The 27,729-nt window shown below is 41.5% G+C and overlaps 1 protein-coding gene across 1 annotated transcript in view; it reads right to left on the bottom strand.

Annotated features, from left to right (window-relative positions):
* Positions 1–27,729, bottom strand: part of C9H14orf39 (chromosome 9 C14orf39 homolog) — a 1,344,786-nt gene that overhangs the window by 836,246 nt on the left and 480,811 nt on the right. The window contains exon 8 of the mRNA XM_086939475.1: positions 10,350–10,432. Coding sequence (XP_086795601.1) covers positions 10,350–10,432 — 83 coding nt within the window. The remainder of the gene's footprint in view (positions 1–10,349; positions 10,433–27,729) is intronic.

Below are 27,729 nucleotides of genomic sequence, written 5' to 3'. Positions count from 1 at the left end.
ACATTCCAGACAACGAAAAGTACCACAAATTGTTAGAGGGCATTTACATCGAGGAAAATTGCCCGCTCAAATTTGGCAGATTGATTATATTGGCCCGCTCCCTATGAGCAAAAATTGTCAATATGTTTGTACAATTGTCGATACCTACAGTGGCCTTTTGGTTGCCTTTCCTTGCAAACAAGCTACTCAAATAAATACCATTAAAACATTGGAATTAATCATATTATATTATGGCATTCCATTTCAAATTCAATCTGATAATCCATCCCACTTTCGTGGAAGATTGGTACAGGAATTTTGTGTGGAAAACAATATAGAATGGGTGTTTCATATTCCTTATTATCCACAGGCATCAGGCCTGATTGAAAGGATGAATGGTTTGCTTAAAGAACAATTGCGAAAGTTAACTGACGACCGCTATAAAAATTGGCGGGATTATTTAGTTCAAGCATTGTTAATCCTGAATAATCGTCCCTTGTTACGTGCTGAATCTCCTTTGATGCGTTTGTTTCCTCCAAATATTGATGCAAAACCCAACGCCATTGGCAATACTGTAATGTACTGGGAAATTACCCCCGGAGCTTTGGCTCCATGCAACGCAACCCCAGGTTCCGCACACTTGGACCTGCATGCCATGAATGATACTGTGCTTAAGAGTAAAGACCGAATAATTATTGAAACAGGCGTTGGTGTCTGTATACCAGCTGGAAGTTTTGGTCTGATCGCCCCTAGATCGGGCTTTGCCTTAAAAGGTGTTCAAGTACTCGGAGGAGTGATTGACAGTGATTATCAGGGAGAGATTAAGGTTCTCCTGCTGAATAGCAGTGAGGTTGATTTATCGATTCAAAAGACTGACCGAGTTGCTCAATTGCTAATTATGCCTGTTTTCAGTGGTGAGATTCGGAAAGGCACTGCCCCAACTTTACTAACTGTGCAAGGCCAAAAAGGATTTGGTTCCTCTGACAACCCTGGAGCGAGAATATGGGTGCAATCACCTAAACATCCCCCTGAACAGGCTGAAATTATTGCAACCGGTCATGACAACACTATTTTGGTGATGAGACCAGGGATAGATAGCTGGGAAGCTGTCCCGGCTGATAAATGTTATTTACGAGAATGAATAATGCCAGTATTTGATTTTCTTTCAGATCATTCTCTGGACTGCTGCTGCAGGATGTGCCGGCGTTGGACTCCTTTTGGTCTGCTACGTCGGGAGAGGAGAGAACCCACAGACTTTGGTTGATTTGAGAGCCCGAGTACCGCGTTCCTTCGCTGCGTGGGATTCATCGTCAAACTTTTGGACCACCCTGGCTAAACGGGTCACTAATTCTCCGCATTTCTGCTTAACACCTATGCGTTCTGTAACTGAAATTTTAGCAACCTGCTTGGTTGCCGTCCCTGCCTCAACGGAGACTCTGAAACACATCTTTAATATATCAAGTGCCCGACCCAATATTATTCTGGGCGATTTCGCGGCCCATGAATTTTGTCCCTTATGTACTATTCTTTCAGAGTCCATTCCCCCAATTTATTCTCAGATTACTACATATAATATTACGCAGGGTGATTTATGCTTTTTCTTGACTTGTGATCCTAAGGCAATCACTTAATGTGTACAGCTGAAATTAAGAGCCGCCACTTCTTTTTCGGCTCATGAACGCTTGCTGTGCTTACGAAGACTCCCGAAATCATGTGTTTCTGTTAAAAATAACATGACCTGTAAAAGTATAGTAGTTGCTCCTAGCCATTACCGTACAATGCTGTTACCTTCTGGTTGGTTGTTCTCATGCGGCAACGCCTCTTGGCCCTGTATTCCTGCAAATATTTCCGGAGGCCCGTGTGCCATCACTAGACTGAGTTTAATAATGTTTTCCTCACATCCCAATACCTATTCCCGTGTAGTCTGTGATTCTATGATGTTACATGAGGACTGTGATTCTTCCTTGCATCTCTATTCCAAATCTGAATACATTAGTTTAGCTATTTCAATTATTGGTGTCCCAGCGTTGGCAGTTTACAACGCAAAATCAATTGGAAAAATGGCCTGCTGGATGGTAAAATCGATTAACGAAACCTCTACCATTTTATCTGACATGTTATTAGATGCCCAGGGTGAACGCAGAGCAAATCTGCAGAACCGCGCAGCCATTGACTACCTTCTGTTAAAGCATGGACATGATTGTTCTGACTTTGAGGGTCTTTGCTGCTTCAATTTATCTGACCACACCAAATCAATCCAAGCCCATATTGACAAACTTCACGACTTGACTGCAGAAGTTAGAAAACATATTGATCAGGGCTGGTTTGACTGGCTCTTCAATTGGTTACCTGACCTACATTCCCTACGACAGATATTAGGGTGTATTGTGATTTTTATTTGTATTTTAGTAGCCATTTGCTGCTTTATTCAGTGTATTCCTTCTCTACTTCAATATTGTAGATTTGGCAAGAGGAATAGATCAGTTAGTTTTGTCTCCTATTATTCTTCCACAGATGTTAGTTCCATTTAGAACATCGTTAATAGACTGGAGTCAAGGGTGAAATGTTCTGACCGACTTTTTCGGCCCTCCTTGGAGGGAGAATGATTGAAGGTGACTCCAGTCTATTACCCTCCTAGTGCAGGGATTAGAATTATAAACAGGGCCTATTCATAAGGCACAGTAGTGCATTTTCGTACCCTTTTCCTTAGATCAGGGCTTATAAACTTAAGCTAGGGGATAGATTTATTAGTATTAGTGATAATCCATCCTTTTGCAAGAGTGTTAGTATACCTTCTATGGAGTTATGCTTATTTTGGGCCTTGTAGGCCTCAAACGGGAGAGACTCCATCTTGCTTTCTACCCCGGCAGCTTGAGAGGCTTCTAGGCCAAGTGTAATGTTTTAGTTTTGAAGTGTTGTTCGCTTGGAGAGAACCGGTTCAGGCTGGCCCTTATCGAAAGACTGTATTTTTCTCCACTCCAAAGACACAACATCAGGCCGGCCGGCTGGGAACGTGTCCTTGGTACGGGGAGGTACAAGAATTTGGTGGGCGGCAGGTTACTGGCCGTAACTTTCCATGAAAGGACAAGCTTCCATATTAGCGAAAGTGTTAGGCAGTGAGTCAGTCAGTCTGTAGGCGGCAGCTAGCCGTTAGCATCAATGCCATTAATTATTTCCAGGCAGACAGTCGCCATTTTGAAGTCTGAGAAAAATCATGAAGTTGATACTCTCTGAGAAAGATTGAAGGAGAAGGAGAAGTAGCGCAGAGCGATCAGAGAGAGAGAGCGACAGCAGCTAATAGAGAGGAAGGTTCCAGTGACTTGGAAGGAAGCAGAGGAGACAGAGCATAGCGGTGCAGACGTGTACTCGTGACTGCTGAGGTGTGATTCCGAGACGAGCCAAGGCACAGACGAGAAGGGAACCTAGATGACTGCTGAACCCAGACTCCACATTACTAAGGTGACATCGACCTTTTTCCCCATAGTGTGCACATTCTAACCTTTCACTTTTCTTTGCAGGATATATATATGTTATAGTATAGTATTGTGTTTATAATCATTGCAATAAAATACCCCAGTTCTTAGTGAACCGACATGTGCCTTGTATTCTTGTTCAATCAGGGTAACCTGGTCTTCTAGTCAGACATTGTTTTCATGAACGGATGTAAATCCCGGTCAGGTAAGAGGTGACTGAATAATGAGGGAGAGAGGGACCATTTGATGCCAAGAGCAGAAGGTACATACTCCAATTTGAAAAGCCGTACTAATTCATGTTATTGTAGTATCATCCCGAGTAGCCAATGAGAGATTTCTTCCAAAGGTATTCATAGGAGAGTGATCGTCGTTGGTAAGCGGCGTTAATGAGAACACCAGGTGGGAGCCTGGTGCGTAGATCCGCCGGATTGCGGATTGGGTTGTAAGTAAGCGAGCACTGGGAGGGAGACCAGTGTTTAGGTCCGCCGGATTGTGGACCGGATAAAAGGAGAGCACCGGGACTGCAGCCCAGTGTGAATGGCACGCCGGATTGCGTGTCGAGTGAGCACTGAGGGTGATCAGTGTGTGATGGTACATAATCAGACCTGCCCCAGGGTAGATTAGTCTGGGCCTAAGTGGCCGTGAGACTAGTTGGTATGAATAGGATATTGTAGAAAACCTATGCATGTGTATTGCTATTTTCCCCATCCTTAGGTACGAGATGTACATACATATACCTATACCCATTGTAAATACGTTCTAAGGAGGGAGGTGATTACGTTCCGACTGGGTTGGAGGGGCTCCTAGGAGCTGATCCCATCTGGTTAGAGAATCCGGTCATTACAGTGAGCTGTCCCACAAAGCATGTTGAGTGCTGAGGGGTCAGTGTATGGGTCGAACACCAACAATCCTTGGCAAATGCAACCCGTGTGGGCAGAGGAAACAAGTCACGGTGAGGACCAGCAAGGTCCTGGAAACTCTCCAAGCTATGGGGAGTCAGAGCACTTCTAGAGCAACCAGAGAAGCCCAAGAGGAATCAAAGTTACCTTCACAGGGACCCACAGGCCAGTGGACCAGAGATCACGAAGGGACCTCAAGCTGAATCACGAAGTACAGGTCCACGGAGCACTCGTGGAGTGGAGGCCGTAAATCTTCAGTGGAAATACTGCTTGGTGTCAGGACTACACAATGCCCAAAGAACAGCATCAGGGTTTGCCAAAAAGCATATGCTGCTGCAAAAGTACACGGTTCTTAGGGGTTTGGGTTGCATGGTCCCCACGAGGGATACTGGTCTCAGAATTGCTGAGCGAGCATATCAACTTCAGAAATGCTCAGGAACCTACCTCCTGTGTTGCATAAATCTTCTTAGTTCTCAGGAGCTTGGGAGATGCAAATTGGTCAGATGTGCTACGTTGTCTGCTTCAGCAGGGGAGTAACTCCTTTACTCCAAGGGAAATTCTTCTGTCATCCAGCATAATGTAGATCGTCAAAGTACTTGGTTTCTGCTTGCAGAGTTTAGTCCAGGTAAAATCTAAAATCCTGTAGTCAGGGTTCCTACTTTATACCCAAGGAAGGGTTTGGACAAACTCTGAGGACTCACCAATGGGAGCGTCAGGACAGAGGGGTGGTTACACCCATGTCCTTTGTCCAGTTTGACACCAGAGCAGTAGCAAATGGCTCCTGTAACCGGTTTGAGTTGGACTAAGCACAGGGACACCAAATGTGCTCCCAGTGCAGACTTTCAGGCACTCTCAGAGTGCACCCACCCGGCCCCAATACACTAAATACTGTCTGGGAGGTGATCACACCTCCCTGTGACAGGAAACCTATTGTTAAGCCTTCCCCTGCTCGAGCTCAGCTCAGCAGCAGGAGGGCAGACATGTGTCTGTGGCTGAGAGCATCCATTTTGTGATGCCCAGTTTGAGAAAGCTGTTACCGGGTAGACCGGTGACCCACATTAGTGGTTCTACAAGGGAGGAATCATATCTCCCACACCAGTTACTGGTGTGGAGGTATGATTCTAAGGTGTTTGACACTAAACATCACACATTTCTAAGTAGCCGTTTTAAAGTTAGCATTTACCATGAAATTATAATGCACTTAAGTATATATGGTTTGGCTGCGTCACAGACAACCCCGGGAATAGATTCCGAAGGCTGCAGAGGGGCTCTGCTCACGCAAGGGGCACCCTCTCACAAAAAAACCAGCACCCTGCCTTCAGGGTTGATAAGGCCTGCCATAGGGGTCACTGATTATATGTGCAGTGATTCAGAATAGATATAGGTAACCTATATCTAAGTAAGGGATGCATGCACCACCTTGCACAGGCTGCTGTAGCAGACCTGTGGTGTCAGTTTAATGGTCTCTCAGGGGTGGCATAATATATGGTGCAGCCCCTGGGAGGCCTCTGGCGTAACTATGCCCTTGGTCCATGGTGTACCATACACTAGGGACTGATAAGTGTACCCCAATATCCAATCTGGAGTGTACCTAAAGTACATGCAATCAATTTAGTGGAGAAAGCAACTTGACTGGGGTCCTGGATAGCAGGATCCCAATCGGTCTAAGTCGAAAACAGTGATACATCATTAAAAAGTGGGGGTAACTATAAGAAGTTGATCCTACTCTCCTACACCAACCTCACAGCCAAAGAACTCCACAGATGGATCTCCAAATGCGCAGACAACCTCGCAACCCTACGTTACCCCAACAGACAGCAACCCAGGAAGGCCACCTAGTTCACTGTGACCTACAAGAATCCAGACGCACCTGCAGATGCCTCAAAAAGAACTGGAGAAACAGCAAAACCCTGAAGACCCCACCACCTACAAAAACGCCATGACGGAATACCACCAACACATCAAATCCTCCGAAAGGGCCTTCACGCAAAACGAAATCCTTCTAAACTCCACCAATGCCAAGGACATCTTCAGAGTCATCCAGGAATTTACCAAGCCGGCCAGCGAAACCAAGGACATCACCCCTTCCCAGTATCTCTGCAACAAGTTCGGATCCTACTTCCATCTGAAAATCAAGAGCCTCTACGACAACTCCAACGACCAGACACTCGTCTCCGAAACCACTCCCCTCTCCAGAAATGCCAGCCATCATACCATCGCATCCTGGACCTCAGTCATCACCAAAGACACCATTTTGACCATGAAAAGCCTCCACTCAGGAATCCCCATGGACCTCTGCCCACCGCACATCTTTCACAGAGGTGCCACCTCCATCTCTCCAGAACTATGACACACCATCAATGCCACCTTCGAGACGGCATCTTTCCTGACGATTGAAAACACACAGAAGTCAGACCCCTGCTCAAAAAGCCCTCAGCTGATCCCACGGACCTCAAGAATTACGGACCCACCTCTCTCGTCCTATTGCAACTAAAGTCACTGAGAAGACCATCAATGCACAGTTAACAAATTCATCGAACAAAAATCCAACCTGGACCCCTTCCAATCTGGATTCTTCAACAACCATAGCACTGAAACCACCCTACTCACTGCCACAGATGCCATCCCACCCTTCTTGACCAAAAACACACAGCGGCCCTGATCCTACTTGACCTCTCAGCAGCCTTCAACACCGTCTCCCACTGAACACTCACCGGCAGACTCCGCGACGCCGGAATACAAGGAACGGCCCTCAACTGGATCTGCTCGTTCTTCACCAGCCGAACCCAAAGAATCAGGCTACCTGCCCTTCCTCTGCAAACCCACAGATATCAAATGCGGAGTACCCCCTCGCTGCCATCGTCAGACAGCACGGACTCAGCACAGTATCCTACCCTGATGACACGCAGCTCATCCTCTCCCTCACCAAGATTCAACTTCCAGGAAGGCATGAAGGACGTTGCATCCAGGATGAGCATCAGCCGCCTGAAACTCAACTCGGAGAAGACAGAGGTCCTCGTCCTCAGACCCTCCCCCTCTGCATGGGACAAAACCTGGTGGCCCACCTCCCTCGGCAGCCCTCCCATCCCCACTGACTACACCCAAAACCTCGACTCCTCCCTCTCCATGAACTAACAGGTCAACACTGTCGCCTCCAGCTGTTTTAACACCCTCAGCATCCTCTGAAAGATCTTCAAATGGATCCCCCGAATCACGAAAGACGTCACCAACGCACTCATAACCAGCAGACTCGACTACGGAAAAGCCCTCTACACCGGGATCAACAAGTCTATTCTCCCCAAACTCCAGACCATTCATAACACCACAGCCAGACTCGTCCTAATGTGGAAGTTGACTAAAAACTCCTTTTTTTCTTCCTGGTGTCCCATCATGCACCCTATCCACCCTAACACCGACCAGGCAAACCGATTTTTTTACTCAAGCACGAACCTGTTATACCTCCCTTTTGCCTGTTTTCCTTTTTGTTGTATTGACACATGCAAAGAATGATAGCCAGCCATCATGTATCTTACAGGTTTTCCGTCCCGTTCGATATTTTCCCTTAAAACAGAACGGAGTCAGTTAGATGGTTGCCTCGCCAAAACCCCCCCCCTCCCTAACTTTACCAAAGAACGAGCAGCCCTCGCTCATCAATGATCTCTCAGCTTGCGGGGACAGCCACGGGTTGAGTCAACAATCAAGGGAAATCCTAAACAAGCACACGAGACAGCCACGAAGAAGAATAGTTAACTACGGCCCATTCTCCATCTTCCCAGCTGCACACACGTACCATTGTGGAACATCACCGCCCTTGTATGGAAGCAAGGAACGCACAATGCCTCATCCTCTTTACCTTTCCGACAGAAATGACCCAGTAACAATGCCTCGATTCTCTGTCCCCAGACACTAGTAACTCTGTAACTTGTCACCACAATCACCCTGATGCAATGTGTTTGTCTATGTCTAAATGTAATTCAAGTTATTCTTTAAACGAGAACAAGCATGCCATGTCTTCCGTATGATTACATCATGGATGATTGAATCAAAGTCCGGGGAACTCCTTCTTTTGATTGTACTCGTAAATGTATATAAATGCTGTTATGTTCCAAGTAAATCAGACTACTCCTGAACCCGCTTGGTGAAGGAGCTCTCCCTTAACTCGAGTTCTGGAATAAAACCCTTTAAACTCGAAGACCACGGACTCTGCTCCTCATTTTATGTATTACCTTTCTTTGATAACTATAGAAATTCCGGCAGTGTAAATATTAAGTCTTTTATTTACCACACTTGGCATCCCTAAACACAAATAAATCCCCCAACACCTGCAGAACCTCCACAGGCTCCCCATTGAGAAGAGAGTCACTTTCAAAGTACTCAACCACGCCTACAAATGACTCCACAACACCGGTCCCCAATACCTCAATGAAAGAATCTCCTTCCACCTACCAAAAAGAAACCTCCACTCCGCTGACCTAGCCCTCGCCGAAACGCCGCACATCCACAGAGCCAGAACAGGTCGAACAGCTTACTCCTACATCGCTACCAAGACCTGGAAGGAGCTCCTGATCGACATCAGACGCGCCCCCTCCCTGAACATCTTCAGGAAGACACACAAGTCCTGGCTCTTCGACTGAATGAAGCTGCTCAGCCACCACCCACAGCGCCTTGAGACCCTCATGGGCGAATAGTGCGGTTACAATTCCCCTGATTGATTGATTGATCTCCTAATTTGGTTATTTCACATTAAAGCCAACAGAGAGACTTCTTCAAGACCTTCATTTGTTTAGAGTGTGTACGGTTGTAGTCCTCTACCGTGCTCATCCTGGTCTCCGCATTCAACATCCTTATAGTCAGATCATTACGTTCTTTAAGAAAATCCACTACTTGGACTTGGAGCAGATCAATGTTTGCTTTTCTGCTGTGGGCTATATCGTGAACTGTATTGAGTTTCTTCAGAATCACCTCAAGCTTGGAAGAGAAACTGGTTTGTCATTTATTGGAGATTTAGGGGTCGGAGGTTCCTGTTTTGAGCATTTGAGATTTGATTTAGTCTCCCTATCCAAGGCACCAACTATTTGGAATCTGCCCTAGTAAGTAAATGGAACGTGGTAAGTTAGAGTTTTTTTAACACGCCAAAGGGTAAGTGATCAAAGACAGAACAGCATTCTAATAGGTCCAAATGAAGCATATAATAAGCAAATGAGTCTTCCAGCAATATTAATGAATTGTTACTGCTGCTTATTTAAATTGGGTTATAAGTATCTCTGTTTAACCCTGGAGTGCGGCCTGGAATTGACAACACGTCAGTGTAGGTGGAGCTACAAGAATAAGTGAGAGACCGAGGAGTACCTTAAAATCACATGAAGCAAATGGAGCTAATGGGTGAAAGTCAAAGAACTGCTACCTTCTGTAGCTGGAAGCTTGTGCTCTGTGAAATTGTGGCCAGCTCTTATTTACTGGGTAGAGGTGCTCCGTTTCTGTAATGGAGCTCACGGAGCATTGGATAGGGCTGTTGATTAATAGAAGAGGGCAGGTGGTAAGATCAACAGTAGCCAGATTGGGAAAACAACTGATTAGAATCCTGAGGGTGAGCTGGAATGGATGCAGGGAGTGGCTTATGGAGCTCCAAAAGCAAGTGTCACCATCTTGGGAGCCATGCAACTCTGCACTCAAGAATACCACATTACAATTGGGCTCTTTCTCTACGCTTGGAGTGTCGAGCGAGAGGCAATTTATTCATGCGCCTCTCCCGACTTACATACTCTCTGTTGTGGAAGGCTTCTACTCTGCAGCAATGGAGATTCACTGGCGGTCCGCTGGAACTCACATAGGAGCTGCCATCTTAGCCTCAAACCTTTTGTATGTTTTAACATCATTCATTACAGTTCTGTTTCTGAAGGGCAATATTCTGATAAAAGGTTACATCATATTTTCTGCATGAATTTATAATATGGGCAAAAATTTTAAGACATATTAAAGAATAGTGAACATACATTACCTATTTCCATAATCCATCCCTTTAATCGGATTATCTCCTTCTATAATTTCAGAAACATTTTGTTCTTGAAAAACCTGTTGATACTGTTAACGTAAATTTAAAGACAAAATAATTTCAATTTAAAATTGAATCAAAGAAATGTGCATTTCATTATATAGTAGAATTTAGTGTTACTTGTGAAGAGTTTTAATGTCTTATTTAAAGTTTACTTTCAATCTATTGAGATGTTTTTGTACAATTAGACCTGGCCAAACGTTTGAATACATCTACATAGGCATGCACAATAAATTATCTCTATTGTAGATATTCTTTTGGATACCATATGCACTAGGGGGCAGATGTGTCAAAATACCTATTTGCGATTCTCAATTAGCAATTTTTTGAGAATCGCTATATGAGAATTACAAAATGGTATGTATATAAAAATTCGTAATATTTTAGCGATTTTTTAAAATTCCTTAATTGCGATTAGCAAATTGCTAATCACGATTAAGGATTCATTTCCCATTCATTTCTATGGGTCAGGAGGCCCATAGGAAGGAATGTGAAGTTATTCTCAATTTGCAATTCTCAATTTGCTAATCGCAAATTAAGAATAATTTCAAGGGTGCAAGGGTGTCTTAAGGACACCGTGCTGCACCCCTGAAATTTACATGTGTGTGCATATGGCGCACATACATGCCCTAAGGGCATGTATGAGCACCCCATGGCACCTTTACAAATGCCAAAAAGTGCATTTGTAAAAGAATTCGCAAATTACAACCAACTACCAGTTGGTGGTAATTTGCGATTTCTTAGTGTAAATTTACAAAACTTAATTGCTTCTTACATAGCATTTAAGGAATCGCAATTTGCGATTCCTTAAATGCTTAAGCAATATTAAGGAATCGCAAAATTTGTGAATCCTTAATATTGCGATGCGTTTTAGTTGATACATTCCATTTTCTGATTTTTTTTGTCGCAAACGCTGCTTTGTACAGATTTGCAGCGTTTGCGACAAAAAAAAACGTTTGATACATCTGCCCCCAGATCTCATGCCTTTCGTTGCGCATCCATTTATCTGAATAGAAACCACATGATACGATCACACAAAACTTTTCAGAGTAGCTTTTCAGAGTATCAGAATTACTCCTAAAACCTAACACAAATGTTTTAATAACCACTGGCAAACACAGACACAGGAGGCACAAAAAGAAACAGAATGCACAGAGGCAAAGCACAAGTTGTTTGTGTACATTTGTTCATGCTTGTGTTTGAATGGGTTAGTATATTAAAGTCTGACTTATGACCCTTGCAAATACATGTTGTCAGGGTGTTTGAAGTTGATGTTACTATCTATTTATGTTTTCTGTTTAGCATAGGTAGTGAGCGTTAAGGCCAAGATTTTGAAAGAAACGAAGATGTGGTCTGACTAATCAAATTTCAATGGGTTATAGATATGTATGTCCTGTAAAGGTTAAGTAGGTTGCTGTCCGATAGGAAACATTTGAGTATGAATGTATGAGTGCCTTTGTCTTCTGTTCAGAGGAGGTAAAAGAGGAGCTGCTGTGCGATATAAATAAAAGTGGGAGTCATAATATGTTCAACCTCAGTGCTGAAAGCGTTGCATTTCTAATCATTTCATTGTGGCACTGGAAAGAGGAGTACCTAAGTTCCATATTGAGAATAAAGTCAAATAACAGAATGGAAAATTAGCATAAACAGGTTTTCTTGAAATCAGTAGCATAAAGATCACACAGACCTAGATAAAAACTTTGGATTTGGAATACACATTAGAGACTGCCAACCAGCAGTTCAAGAAGGGGGCTTTGATGTGACATTTAGGAATTTTCAGCATTCCTCCTTTGAAGTTGCGATTTCCTGGGATAAGGTTGCTAGCCTATTCTGATGTTTATCATTAACAATGAAGATCTAACAAAACAGAAGGAAAAGTTACTTACTTCTACTCATAGTTTTGTATCATGGGTATCTTTATTTAAATCATGAATGAGCTTCTGACCTCCGTGGCCTCTTCTCACACAGAGTAACTTGTCCAAATACATGGATCCATTCACACCTATCAAAAAGAACTGAGAATGTGGAGCAACCGCCAGTTCAAGTTATGATGGTATAAGGAAACTGCTAGTTCCTTAAAGTGGCAGTGTATGTTGTCTAGCTTTTCAATAATGCTGCCTTGCCTGTCTGTACTTTCCTTCATTTTCAGCATGGTTTCTCTGTTTTTCTCCAGGTAGCAAGGTTAGGGTTTAAACTGCAATGTTGGTTTTATGTGCTTCTTCAAATTAGAGAAAAAACGTCCTGCACACAGGCAGGCATATTCTAACTTGTATATCCCCTTTGGAGAAACCTACAATGCAATACTAACATTACAAGTCAGTAACTTTTCTTTTGAAACCCTAGAGGTCCAAAAAGCTTCCACCATAGCTATGAACATTAAAACAGATACCATGTCTAACATCCATCTCTATTGACTATGACACCAGCGGGTAATCTTCCGTTATTTGCCCATCAAAATTTACAGCCCCATAGAAGAGTAAAACAAGACAGCATAATGCCAACATAAGCTATGCTAGCTTGGTTGATAGTCTTGAGCTAAGCTACACTTGCCCTAGTACAGACTGAAAAATTGTCAAAGACCAAACAGAGCCCTTCTGGTAGTCACCACTACCCCTCAACATAGTCTCCATTCATCACCCGACATACCAGTGCAGTTCAAGAGCACCAAGACATAAGGACACAAACTGACTCTCCACTGAAGGTTTTAACAGCCCACAGGCATTCCCAACAGCTGTGACCATTCATTTATGCACATTATCTCGAAAACACACACCAATACACTGTGCTTACAGATCCCACAAAACAACCTCTTACCACAGTCTCCAGAGCTGGATGTCAAATCCAGAAGCATCAATCTGCCCTAGCAAGCACAGTTAAATTATATCCTCTCAACTCAGTTAAAGTAAAAGTAACTAACCGGGATCCCGTTTTACATTTAGGGGCCGATTCCGATCTCGTTAGGAAAGCCTTACAACCGACTCTGTCCCATAGAGCTTTCTGACCGACTCGTGCTCTGGTGCTCCGAGCGACAGAGTAAGATTTGCTGCAGCACTGACGGACTCGGCTCGCTCGGAGCCCCATTGAAGTCAATGGGAACCTGCTGTAAATCACGTGCATAGGGTTCCATCGCGAAAAACGTACGTCTTGGAAAAGTGTGCCCCTTGTCGCATGTTCACATCTGTGCCCCACGCAACATACATGCATGGGTGAGGGGAACCTCTGGGTCCCCCCGCTTACTGAGTCATGGGGCTCAGAGTAAAGGGGGTCCAGCACGGACCCCAGAAGTACGCTTCCCAGAGCTTCCATGAGCCGTAGGCTCCGACTCACACCGGCTGCTCACATCGCGCATCGTACTTGGCTGGTCGGAAATCAAACGCATTGCACAGTGAGTGTCGGACATCTTTGAGTCGCTCGGGAGGCATCGCTGACGGGTACGAGTCAGTCGGGCAGCAAGGCAATTATTGCATCGTACTTGCTCACTCGTACAGCTGTACGAGTCGCACGGAAATCACACGTTCGACTCGCTACTGGCGGATGCTACTAGAAGCACTTCCGAGCGAGATCAGAATCGGCCCCTTAGTAGAAAAAACATTAAGGTGAACAATTACCCTAAATGACACATCAGCAGGAGTCTGAAATTACTTTCAGCAGCTAAAATCCCATTAAGGACCAACAATATATTTAGATGCCAAATCACCCTCGTTGCAGCATCACCAAGAGTGTGGGAATGTATTTAAATGGTAAGATATATTTAAGTGAAAAAACACATTTAGCTGCAAGATAACGTTTATGAGCAAACTCACTGTTGTTGCAAGAACAACAGGAGTGTAAGGCTCTTGGGACCTGATTTAGAGTTTTACTGATAGGTTACACCTCCATAAATGTGCTGTATAGTCCATCCACCTAATTAAAAGTTCATCATATATCTTGTAATGAGGCGGACTGAATATTCGTCATGTTTGTGACAGAATACCCATCGGCCAAAACTCTAAATCAGGCACTTAGATGCAAAAATACATTTAGTAGCAACAATCACATTGAAGTGCACAAATACATTTAGATGTACAATTACCATTGATGCAAAGTCAGCAAGGATATGGTACTACATTTAAATGGAAACCTATTCAGTGCAGAGGAAATTGAGTAGTGAACTGTCACATTTTGGTGTAAAATGTGTGCATCAGTATAATATCACCTCTGGTTGACACTACATTGAGGTGCAAAATTACCCTTTAGTGTAGGAGCATAAAAAAGACTTATAAGCTTAATAATATTTAGGTGGAATTGCACCCTTGATGCAAAGTAACCAGTAGTGTGGTATCACATTTAGGAGCAAAATCATATTTGGGTGCCAAATCAAATTAACATGCAACAATTGCCTTTAGTGTAATGAGTAGGTTGTTTATGAGCAACACAAATTCAGGTTGTGCAAGAGGTGTGGCGCAGCAGCCAGGGCGACTGACGCTGGACTTTGGGATCACGGTTCAATCCCCAGCTCCGGTGGCAGGGGTCTGCCCAGCACCATGTGACTCTGGGCAATAGCTCGCTTAATCTTCCCGATGGCCCCCAGTGCCTTGACACCTTTGTGTAATTGTTTGCACTTTACAAATACTGGACATTTACATTTATAATCAAAGTAAATGTTGAAGAACGAATCGCAATAAGATGCACAAACATATTTCAGTGGAAAATCACCATTGGTGCAAAGTCAGCAGGTCAGCTTGCTCATATGTAAGTGCAAAAGGAAAAAGGACAAACACTGGTAGAAAAAGGCCCCAAATAATCTACACCCCTCTGAAAGAAACCTAAATATGCACAAACCACCATGAATGCACAACCAATACAAGGCTACGTACTAACCAAAAGAATCCCAAAACAAAAGAAACCCTCCCTGAAAAAAAAAACAAGAGAAGTACAGGTCCTACTTAACGGGACAGAAGAAATATAATAGTCTATTAAAAAATGTAAAATAACATTTTCTGACACTTTGTTTCCCAAAGTGCTCTAACATCCTTGTAACAGAATGGTTACTGATGTACTACTTAACAAATTGTCCTATTTGAATATAGTGACATTAAGGACTAGCCTGACAAGCTCGGTCTTGCTTCAAACATGTTTGCAGATTGAATGAGGGAAGACAGAAGCTAGAACATAATAAAAAAAATAAGGCCGAAAAAGACTGCCATTATAAGCATGGAAAAGGGAGAAGAAAACGTTTTTTGACGACTAAAAAAATAAAAAAACAACACAAGCTTTATAAAATAGAAATGCTTTCTTAAAGTATAATCTGGATAAATATGTACATTCACTACAATACTTTCGTGAGTTGCTTTTCAGTAAGTCATTCATTTAGCCTTTTTATGAAATAAAACTAACACCGGAAATTTTGTTTTTGTGCATTTACCTACTTATTTAGATTCAACTTGAAGTAATAATTTCTTATCACTGTTCTACGCGTTAAGTACGAGCCAAGGGCTATCCAATCCCTGTGCAAATACGTGTTTGCACAGAGATCAGAATTGGGAGGTGTGTGCTAATTATGCCCCCAATACTACACACACATACACAGTTTCCCCCTGAAAATTCCAGCAGGTCAAACGTTCTGAAATTTATTGGAGGAAAAGGCTCGGAAAAAATGAGAAATAAGCGGAATTTGGAGCATTAAAAAACAATCATGCCTGTTATGCTCCCTTTTCCTTTAGGAATAAGAGGTACACACTTCAACAGGAACGCTCGACTCCAGCAGATTCAGTTTTTCATTCTACATCGGGCCTACTTGACCCCGGGAAAGATCAGAAAATACTTCCAAGTCCAAGGCACGGCATGCCCCAGGTGTTTAGAGGAGGATGTTAAATTGGAACATATGATATGGTTGTGTCTACGTATGGGGGGTTATTGGGTGGAAGTAGGGGACCTTTTGAATGCAGTTACAGATAGGCAACTAGGGTACGATATGGCCACTTTTTTGTTGCACTGGTTCCCACACACGGCTAAAACAAAAGTAACCAGCAAATAATTGATTTGGGCCTCTTGCTGGCCAAACAAGAAATAACCTGGCATTGGAAGGCACAGGAGGGGCCTTCGAGCAGGCGCTGGCACAAGGAATTCTGTAAATGGGCGAATTGTGAGAGTGTGGTGAGGATCTGGCAGGCTGCGTGCTTGGGTAACGATAAAGCTCTGGAGGTAGCTAGGGCATGGGAGGCCTTGGTTCAGGGCTTAAGGGACTGGCAGATGGAAGAGGGTGAGGAATGAGCAATGCATGACCATGTGATTGACGAACAAGGAACAATGCCTGCAAGCTCATTGGACAACTGATAATACAGTGGGATATGAGACTTTGTATGTGCCCACACCACCGAATATGTAGGGGGGAGGGTGTTGAGGGGTGAGTTTGGTATTAATATGGGTGCATATTTGATTGATATGAATATTGTGGTATGCTTTTCTTTTGATTGTAAGATGACCGTATAAAATCAATAAAATATGTTTTAAAAAAAAAAGAGGTACACACCTCATCCTGGGGCAATGGCATCTACCACGTGTAGTACATACTCTAGCCTATTCCGACAACTTTGTAACAAGGGCTTTAACATGTTGTTATTAGCAGGGAAAGCCTTCTTTTCAAGATGGCTTCTGCATTCACTAAACAATCCATGCCAGCCAGTAGTTGCTCCTTCTGGAAACAACACGCCCCATGCACTGTAGTGAAACACTCAATAGAAGGTAAAATATTACACACAACAGCAACAGTGAGAGAGAAATACTACTCTAAGGTGAGTCAAGATGTGAGTGACTGTCAACAGCAGGTGCTTTTGGTACCGAGTATATGCTCTTCTTGGTGCCTAGGATTGACCTACTACATCCAGAAACTAACCCAGAAGACAGAATGAAACGAAGAGTATGGAATTAATCCACCAAATATTTTACAGTAGAAGGTAAAAACTGGAGACAGTAAAAACCTTTTAATTGTCTTTGCCAAGCAGCAAGGTGAACAGCATGGAGAAAACAAAAAGAGCCAGGAGAAGACGAAGATTCCACAATCCAGTTAATAAGCAAACTGGACTCTCTTTAGTGAGTGTTAATCAGGAAAGCCTAATTCTGAATGGGTGTGCCATCTAAGCAACTGGGCCCAAACTGGGCTCTCTTTATTGAGTGTAAATCAGGAAAGCCTAATTGCAAATGGGTCTGCCATCTTGAATAGGGAAGTACAATCAAGATTAATCGTAAAATAAACCATAATGTTCCTAATATAGCAGAAGGAATCCCTTAGAGCATTGCATACATTACATATTAAGGACTAACAGATATATGAATTAAATATGTATTGGCATACCAAAACACTGAGAAACTTTCAAGGATTCCCTGCATGCAGTGTCTCTGAGAGGCCAGCGTGCAGGGAGGAAAAACCTGCTTAATCCCCAGCGTGTCTTGATCAAAATGCTTGAAAGACAAGCATATGTCTCAGGGGACACTGCAGTATTTCAACAGATTGAAAAGCAGAGTCACAAGCGTCCGGCCACTATTTACAAAAATAAATAAATGTCATGGTTTTGTGAGAGACTCGGGTAAGCAAGCACATTTATCAAAGTGTTGTGAAGACTCATGTTCACACTGATCCTCTGATGACAGCAGGGACTTAGTTTTGTTTCAAAGAATCTCGTACTGTGCTGCCTGAATTAATTCAAGCGGCACAGCAGGATTTAAAGGGCGGTGAATCGACCTCTGGATCACTGACATAATATCGATGTCATAAATATCGATGTAGCAAAATATCGAGTAAAAAATATAGAATACAAAAATATTGACTTCCTATCTCCAAACAGTTAAGTACAAAAATATCGAATCAAAAATATCGATGTAAAAAATATAGTTCGTCAAAATATCGAGTTTTTTAAATATCTTAAAAGTAATGTAAAAGTAATGAAATAGTAAATATAATTAACATAAACATACTTAAAATACTTAAATAACCTTAAAATTAATAAATAAATAATTTAAGTTAAAAATAAATAAACATACAATTACATTTTTTAACACATATATATATAAACATAATATTAATAAAAAATATACTATATTTTTACCATAGGATAGCAGGAGGGTAACATTTACTATTACCACTCCAGTGTGAGTGCAACAGTTGAGAAAGCGTTGGATAGCGGGAGGGTAAAAATTGCTAGTCCCACTCCAGTAAATGCAACAGAAGAGAAAGCGTTGGATAGCGTGAGGGTAAATTAATACTATTCCCACTCCAGAGAGTGCAACAGTAGAGAAAGCGTTGGATAGCGGGAGGGTAAAAATTACTATTCCCACTCCAGAGAGTGCAACAGTGGGGAAAGCGTTGGATAGCGGGCGAGTTAAAATTACTATTCCCACTCCAAAGAGTGCAACAGTAGGGAAAGCGTTGGATAGCGTAGGGGTAAAAATTACTATTCCCACAAAAGAAAGTGCAACAGTAGGAAAAGCGTTGGATAGCGGGAGGGTTAAAATTACTATTCCCACTCCAGTGAGTGCAACAGTAGGGAAAGCGTTGGATAGCGTAGGGGTAAAAATTACTATTCACACTCCAGAGAGCGCAACAGTAGGGAAAGTAAATACTTGATATATGAATAAAAATACATTAAATATTAATACCAAATACATATAAACTAAAAGTAATTAACAATGTTATATAATATAATAATGAATCAATTAAAAATACAAATAAAAAATAATTATTACAAATAATTACCGATTAATACAAACTATTTACCAATTAACAATGAATTAATTAACAATTAAAAAATAATTAAATATTACAACAATACAAAACCAATAAATAAATTAAAATATTTAATTAATTACAATTAAATTACTTCCCACCCTATTCCCCTACAAACCCACAACCCACAACAGAAAATAAATGTAATAAAATTAACATAATTATCAATTAATCAACTAATTAAAATAAATTACCAATTATATTTTATTAAATTACCAATTTTATATTTTAATATAAATTAATTCAAAATAAATACCAATAAATAAATTAAAATATGTAATTAATTATAATTAAGTTACTTCCCACCCTATTCCTCTATACACCCACATCCCGCTACAGAAAATAAATTAATAAAATTAACATAATTATCAATTAATTAATTACAATTATATTTTAATTAATTAACAATTAATTAACAATTAATTCAAAATAAGTACCAATAAATAAATTAACATATTTAATTAATTATAATTAAATTACTTCCCACCCTATTCCCCTATAAACCCACAACCCGCTACAGAATTATATTACGCAAAAATTAAATACCATAAAATTAATTAATTAAAATAAATTATAAAATAAATATACACTTTTCACACATATACTAACATAAAAAATATTTTAAAAAATTGAATACTATTAAAAAATTAATATTAACTTACCTCAAATTCGATATTTTTGTTGTCTATATTCTGTCCATTCTATATTTTTGTTGTCTATATTTTGTCCCTTCTATATTTTTGTTGTCTATATTCTGTCCATTCGATATTTTGTCCATTCTATATTTTTAATTTGATAATAATGCTATTCTATTCGATATTTTTGTAGTCTATATTCTGTCCATTCGATATTGTGTCCATTCTATATTTTTAACTCAATATTAATGTAACTCGATATTAAAAACTCGATATTTTGAGTGTATACCGCTATATAGGTGTTTGTGTATATATATATGTATATGTATAAATATATATATATATATATTCACTGAAAAAACCATAGGTTATAGACCATATATAGTTAGGGATTAGCATTTAAAAAACCTTATTTTATTTGCACAAAACCATTGAAATTCCATATATAGTTAGTTGCACTAACTATATATCGCGGACCCGCAATCCACTGCTAATGATGTCACATATTACATCATTCATGACATGGTCAGTGACATCACTGATGACATCACTGATGACATCTCAAATGACATCACTGATGACATCACTGATGACATCATTGATGACAACACCCAGTGACTGTATGTTTCTGTAAAGTTAAAATATGTCTTACATATTGAAGAATGAGTGGATGTATAAGTGTCTGGATGAAGGATTTAGTAGGTGCATGACTGACTGTATGAGAGAATGATTAAATGTGTCTCACTGAGTGTATGGGTTAGTGATTAAAGTGTCTTAATTTGGCAATCATTATTTATGTTGTTCTGTAAACTGCTGCATGTTTAAATCAGTAGCTATATCAGTAACTATATGGGTTATTGAATGGTTGCCCAAGTATTTGTATGGGAGACTGAGTATGTGTGTGGGTGGCTGGGAGGTGTATAACTCTGTGCATAGATGTGTGAGCAGTTGATTCCCTAGGTGTATGGGTTCAAAAGTGCATGTAGAAACAGCTGTATGGACCGTTGACTGTGTGCATGAGTATATTGGTGAGTGAATGGATATCTCAGTGCTACATGTCAAAGTAAGTACATATGTAAAACACACTCCATGTGAGAGTTGACATATATAAATAACTGAACATAAGAGCCAGTGAATGTGTGAGTGGCTGTATGAATCATTGTGAACTTGTATCAAGGATTGTATAAGAGAGTAAATATGTGTTACTATATGTTTGAATAAGTAAGGTGTGTATAACTGTATAGTTGAGGAAATGGAGATGTGATTGATTCTTTGCATGACTGACTAGGTGTGTGAGTAACTCCATGGATGTGTGACAGTCTGTGAGTGCCTGTTTACACTGAGTGTATCTAAGGTTATATTAGAGTCTGAAGATGTATTATCACATAAATGATATCATCAGTGATGTAATCAGTAATGTCAAATGAGATGTCAGTGATGTCATCAGTGATGTCATTTGAGATGTCATCAGTGATGTCATCAGTGATGTCATTTGAGATGTCATCAGTGATGTCATCAGTGATGTCACTGACCATGTCAGGAATGATGTAATATGTGACATCATTAGCAGTGGATTGCGGGTCCGCGATATATAGTTAGTACAACTAACTATATATGGAATTTCAATGGTTTTGTGCAAATAAAATAAGGTTTTTTAAATGCTAATCCCTAACTATATATGGTCTATAACCTATGGTTTTTTCAGTGAATTTTCAAGGTTTTGTAAATGCAAATTCCTGACTATATATGGTCTATAACCTATGGTTTTTTCTGTGAATTTCATTGGTTTTTTAAAAGCTAATATCTATAGCTGTAAAATATATTCTTTATTAAGTGACGTATCACGTAGCCCGTGAGACGCCTCATGATGCATCGCATAACCGTGACGTATCGTCTCTGCAGCGCAAACCAAACCCAAAACGTAAGCGCGCCAGAACACGCTTAAAGATATATATATTTTTTTTAACCTTAAATAGACAAAATCCACACGTGCACATATCACAAACGTTCAAAAAACACAATATGTCGGACTCCCGTTACGCTGCCGGTTAGCTGCCCGGTTAACGTACCAGGAAGCACCTTTACCGCGAAAAATCGCAATTTTTTTTCTTATGCCCCGCAGGGAACTTTAATAGCCCCCTCATCAATCCTAGGGTTTCAGGAGGGGTCTGCCTTACCCCTTTCATTCATTTACACCTTTTTTTTTTCCACCTCTTGTCTCTCAATCCTACCGAGAGACAAGATGGCGGCCGCTCCGGACTGTTTACAATGTTGACAGCCAATCAGCTACTCCTCAGACTCCCGTTACACTGCCAGTTAGCTGCCCGGTTAGCTGCCCGGTTCGCGTACCAAGACGCGTCTCTACGGCGAAAAAAATCGGAATTTTTTTTTATTTTTTTTGGGCCCCGCGTGGCTTTATAATATCCCCCTCATCAATCCTATGGGGTCAGAAGGGGTCTACCTCGCCCTCTTTCCTTCATTTCCCCCTTTGTTTTGGTCTCCTCTTGTCTCTCGATCCTACCGAGAGACAAGATGGCGGCCGCTCCGGACTGTTTACAATGTTGACAGCCAATCAGCTACTCCTCAAACTCCCGTTACACTGCCGGTTAGCTTCCCGGTTCGCGTACCAAGACGCGTCTCTACGGCGAAAAAATCAGATTTTTTTTTTTTTTTTTGGGTCCCCGCGTGGCTCTATAATATCCCCCTCATCAATCCTAGGGGGTCAGAAGGGGTCTACCTTGCCCCCTTTCCTTCATTTCCCCCTTTGTTTTGGCCTCCTCTTGTCTCTCGATCCTACCGAGAGACAAGATGGCGGCCGCTCCGGACTGTTTAGAATGTTGACAGACACCGGAGAGCCAATCAGCTTCGCTTCGCAAAGTTCCGATACGCGAAAAGTACGCGAACCGGAGCGCAGCCCGGAGCGCTGTTACAGATATATATCTTGTTTTAAATGTTAATTTCTCAAAATCCACTGAAGCACATATATTGAGACCTAGCAAAGGCACATCGGACTAACAGTCCCTACAATTTTGCCAAGTTTCGTGGAAATCCATTCAGCCGTTCGGGCTAAAAGTGAGGCCAACCGCCCTATGGAAATTAACATGGGAAAAACGCGTTTTGGGACCCCCCTTTTTTCTCGGCCCCCCCTTGCCGAACCCCCCCAAATTTTCAGGGGCTGCTCAGAAACAAAATGTAGGTAATATATATATGTATATATACTGGCGGTCGCCAGTAGGTATATATAGTTAGGATTTTTTCTCTATGGGATTTTTGAAAATTCTATGTCTAATAACTTTGGCGGTTGTCGACGGAATTGGCTGAAATTTTCAGGAAAATGGAACATTTTGTTTCTGAGCAGCCCCTGACAATTTGGGGGGGGGTTTCATCAAGGGGGGGCCGAGAAAAAAGGGGGGTCCCAAAACATGTTTTTCCCATGTTAATTTCCATAGGGCGGTTGGCCTCACTTTTAGCTCGAACGGCTGAATGGATTTGCACGAAACTTGGCTAAATTGTAGGGACTGTTAGCCCGATGTGCCTTTGCTAGGTCTCAATATATGTGCTCCAGTTGATTTTGAGTAATTTAGGTTCAAAAAAAGATATATATCTGGGCGGAGCCTAACCACACATCTGATCTGATTGGCTGTCAGCACTTCATCCAAGAAGTGTTGGCAGCCATCTTGGGACCAATAAACATGATAGCACCTCATTAAAAAGCATTGTAGTTAATAGAGGGTTTTAGGACTTTAGTTACATTATAAATCATTTGTTGATGGTACCATACTCGTTTTAGGAATTGTGGTGGGTTCTAAGGTGATTTTACCATGTCAAAAAAACCTTCTGCTGTGATATCATGAATATTGTTTGAAAGAAAACTAATATCTCATGATTTTCCCACAGTGGTTTGGAAGGGGATCTATAAGCTAAACTGAAAGCATATTTTCTGTAAATTCACATTATCTTTCTCAGTCATGTGAAAATGAAGTCTGACATTCTCAGTAAAACATGTACATCCAACAAGGACAGAGACTGTCAGTTGATTCCTTTGTGTTCTACTGCAGCCTCCTAGAGTGTTCTAAAGAACAACTAGAGCGCTAACAGTCCTACTTATTACAAAGGTATGGCACACCTGAAGCCATCTTGATTGGAATAAAGTGGTAACTCTTAAAACATTTAATTTAAAAAGAAACAACATGAGGGGGTATATTTTGCCATAGAAAGTATGATTAGTGCTGCAGAATGAAAAATTAGGGCACATTTTGAGTGACTTCTCAAATCCTTTTCTATTTCATTAAAACATTCTGACATGCAGTCTCCCAAAATGGCCACCAGAGACAAAAGAGCCCAAATGTAGCCCAAATATCATCCAGATGTAGCCCAAGTATAGCCCAATGACAGAATGTCCCAGAGTGTTCTAAAGAACAACTAGAGCGCTAACAGTCCTACTTATTACAAAGGTATGGCACACCTGAAGCCATCTTGATTGGAATAAAGTGGTAACTCTTAAAACATTTAATTTAAAAAGAAACAACATGAGGGGGTATATTTTGCCATAGAAAGTATGATTAGTGCTGCAGAATGAAAAATTAGGGCACATTTTGAGTGACTTCTCAAATCCTTTTCTATTTCATTAAAACATTCTGACATGCAGTCTCCCAAAATGGCCACCAGAGACAAAAGAGCCCAAATGTAGCCCAAATATCACCCAGATGTAGCCCAAGTATAGCCCAATGACAGAATGTCCCAGAGTGTTCTAAAGAACAACTAGAGCGCTAACAGTCCTACTTATTACAAAGGTATAGCACACCTGGAGCCATCGTGATGGGAATAAAGTGGTAACTCTTAAAACATTTAATTTAAAAAGGAACAAAATGAGGGGGTATATTATGCAATAGAAGGTATTATTAGTGCTGCAGAAAGAAAAATTAGGGCACATTTTGAGTGACTTTTCAAATCCTCTTCTATTTCATTAAAAAATTCTGACATGCAGTCTCCCAAAATGGCCACCAGAGACAAAAGAGCCCAAATGTAGCCCGAATATCACCCAGATGTAGCCCAAGTATAGCCCAATGACAGAATGTCCCAGAGTGTTCTAAAGAACAACTAGAGCGCTAACAGTCCTACTTATTACAAAGGTATGGCACACCTGAAGCCATCTTGATTGGAATAAAGTGGTAACTCTTAAAACATTTAATTTAAAAAGGAACAAAATGAGGGGGTATATTTTGCCATATGAATTATGATTAGTGCTGCAGAAAGAAAAATTAGGGCACATTTTGAGTGACTTCTCAAACCCTCTTCAATTTCATTAAACAATTCTGACATACAGTCTCCCAAGATGGCCACCAGAGACAAAAGAGCCTAAATGTAGCCCAAATATCACCCAGATGTACCCCAAGTATAGCCCAATGACAGAATGTCCCAGAGTGTTCTAAAGAACAACTAGAGCGCTAACAGTCTTACTTATGACAAAAGTATGGCACACCAGAAGCCATCTTGATTTGAATGAAGTGGTAAGTCTGAAAACACTCAATTTAAAAAGGAACAACATGAGGGAGTTAATTTTGCCATAGAAAGTATGATTAGTGCTTCAGAAAGAAAAATTAGGGATCATTTTGAGTGACTTCTCAAATCCTCTTCTATTTCATTAAAAAAATTCTGACATGCAGACTGAAACATGCACTTTGAATACCAGCAGCAGACGTCCCTGGTGAGCAGTAGCTTTACTACAGTGATCTAATGTGCAACTAGAGTGCTAACATTCAGAATTCATGGCAAATGTGTGACACATCTGAATGCCTTCTTGATGGAACCAAAGTAAACAAGCATTGACAATGCAATAGATCTCGCCCTCGTTTAAGTTAAAGCCATTCTGTTTGTAATGAGGTGGCTTTTTAGCTTTGCTTTTATTAGTGTTTTTTCAACTTTCATGTAAATAACATGCATCTGTATGCATATAAGTATATGTATGCATGCATTTATGTTTGTATTTATATAGATATACAGATGATATATGTTTATATATGTATGTATATATATATATATATTCACTGAAAAAACCATAGGCTATAGACCATATATAGTTAGGAATTAGCATTTACAAAACCTTGAAAATTCACTGAAAAAACCATAGGTTATAGACCATATATAGTTAGGAATTAGCATTTACAAAACCTTGAAAATTCACTGAAAAAACCATAGGTTATAGACCATATATAGTTAGGAACTCGCATTTACAAAACCTTATTTTACTCACACAAAACCATTGAAATTCCATATATAGTTAGTTGCACTAGCTATATATCGCGCACCCGCAATCCACTGCTGATGATGTCACATATTACATCATTCATGACATGGTCAGTGACATCACTGATGACATCACTGGTGACATCTCAAATGACATATATATATATATATATATATATATATATATATATATATATATATATATGTATATATATATATATATATATATATATATATATATATATATATATATATATGCTGTCATGGAAACTATGCTATTTCCTAAAACAGTGGTCCCTAGACAGTCAGGGATACACATGAGAAATAAATATAGATCAAATTAATTCTATATTTATTAAGTCATATATTTATGTTGTCAGTTTATCTATACAATGTCAAGTGGGACACAGCCTGTGTCCTACTACCACATATAGACAGGTGTGACATGAAAATGAAGTGGGTTTCAGGCAAGGGGAAACAGCCTGCATACAATCAAATTTCTCAGGCTAATAGATTGTTAATACACTATTGTGACATTTCATATAATATAATCAAAAACATGTAGGGGCCGATTCCCATCTGGGAAAAAAAACGTCTGTCCGATTTTCATCAGGAGCCATCGCCGTACGATTCGTACCCGTCCGTGTGAGTCAATCAATCAATCAATCAATCAATCAAGAAATTTATATAGCGCGCTACTCACCCGGAAGGTCTCAAGGCGCTTGGGGGGGGGGGGGGTCTGCTACTGCTCGAACAGCCAGGTCTTGAGTTGCTTCCTGAAGGAGAGGTGGTCTTGGGTCTGACGGAGGTGGATGGGGAGGGAGTTCCATGTCTTGGCTGCCAGGTAGGAGAAGGATCTTCCTCCCATGGTGGCTCTTCGGATGCGTGGAACGGCAGTGAGGGCGTGGCTGATCGAACAAAGCTGGCGGGTGGGAGTGCAGAAGGTCAGGCGGTTGTTGAGGTACCTGGGGCCCAGGTCGTGGAGGGCCTTGTGTGCGTGGGTGAGGAGTCGGAACGTGATTTTCTTGTTGACGGGCAGCCAGTGCAGGTCTCTCAGGTGTCTGGAGACGTGGCTGTGACGGGGGATGTCCAGGATGCGTCGTGCGGAGGCGTTCTGGATGCGCTGGAGTCTCTTCTGTAGTTTGGCTGGTGACGAGTGCCTCTTCCTGGTTCCGGTGGGGATCCATCGCAAGATCTTCCGGAGCATGCGTAGGATGTTGAAGCACGAGGACGAGACGGCGTTGACTTGTCTGGTCATCGAGAGGGAGGAGTCCAGGATGAAGCCCAGGTTGCATGCGTGGTCCGTTGGTTTGGGTGCGTTGCCCATGGCAGGGGGCCACCAGGAGTCGTCCCAGGTGGAGGAAGATGGTCCCAGGATGAGAACTTCCATCTTGTCTGAGTTAAGTTTCAAACGGCTGTTCTTCATCCACTCTGCTACTTCTTTCATCCCTTCGTGTATGTTGGTTCTGGCGGTGGCTGGGTCGTTGGTGAGGGAGAGGATCAGCTGAGTGTCGTCGGCGTAGGAGATGATGTTGAGGTTGTGTTGGCGTGCGATGGCCGCGAGGGGGCTCATGTAGATGTTGAAGAGGGTGGGGCTGAGTGATGATCCTTGTGGTACGCCGCAGATGACTTCAGTGGCCTCGGATCTGAACAGGGGCAGGCGGACTCTCTGGGTTCTTCCGGC

This window comes from Lissotriton vulgaris, chromosome 9 (genome assembly GCF_964263255.1).
Source record: "Lissotriton vulgaris chromosome 9, aLisVul1.2, whole genome shotgun sequence".
Taxonomy (NCBI): domain Eukaryota; kingdom Metazoa; phylum Chordata; class Amphibia; order Caudata; family Salamandridae; genus Lissotriton; species Lissotriton vulgaris.
This window is presented reverse-complemented; position numbering and strand designations above follow the sequence as displayed.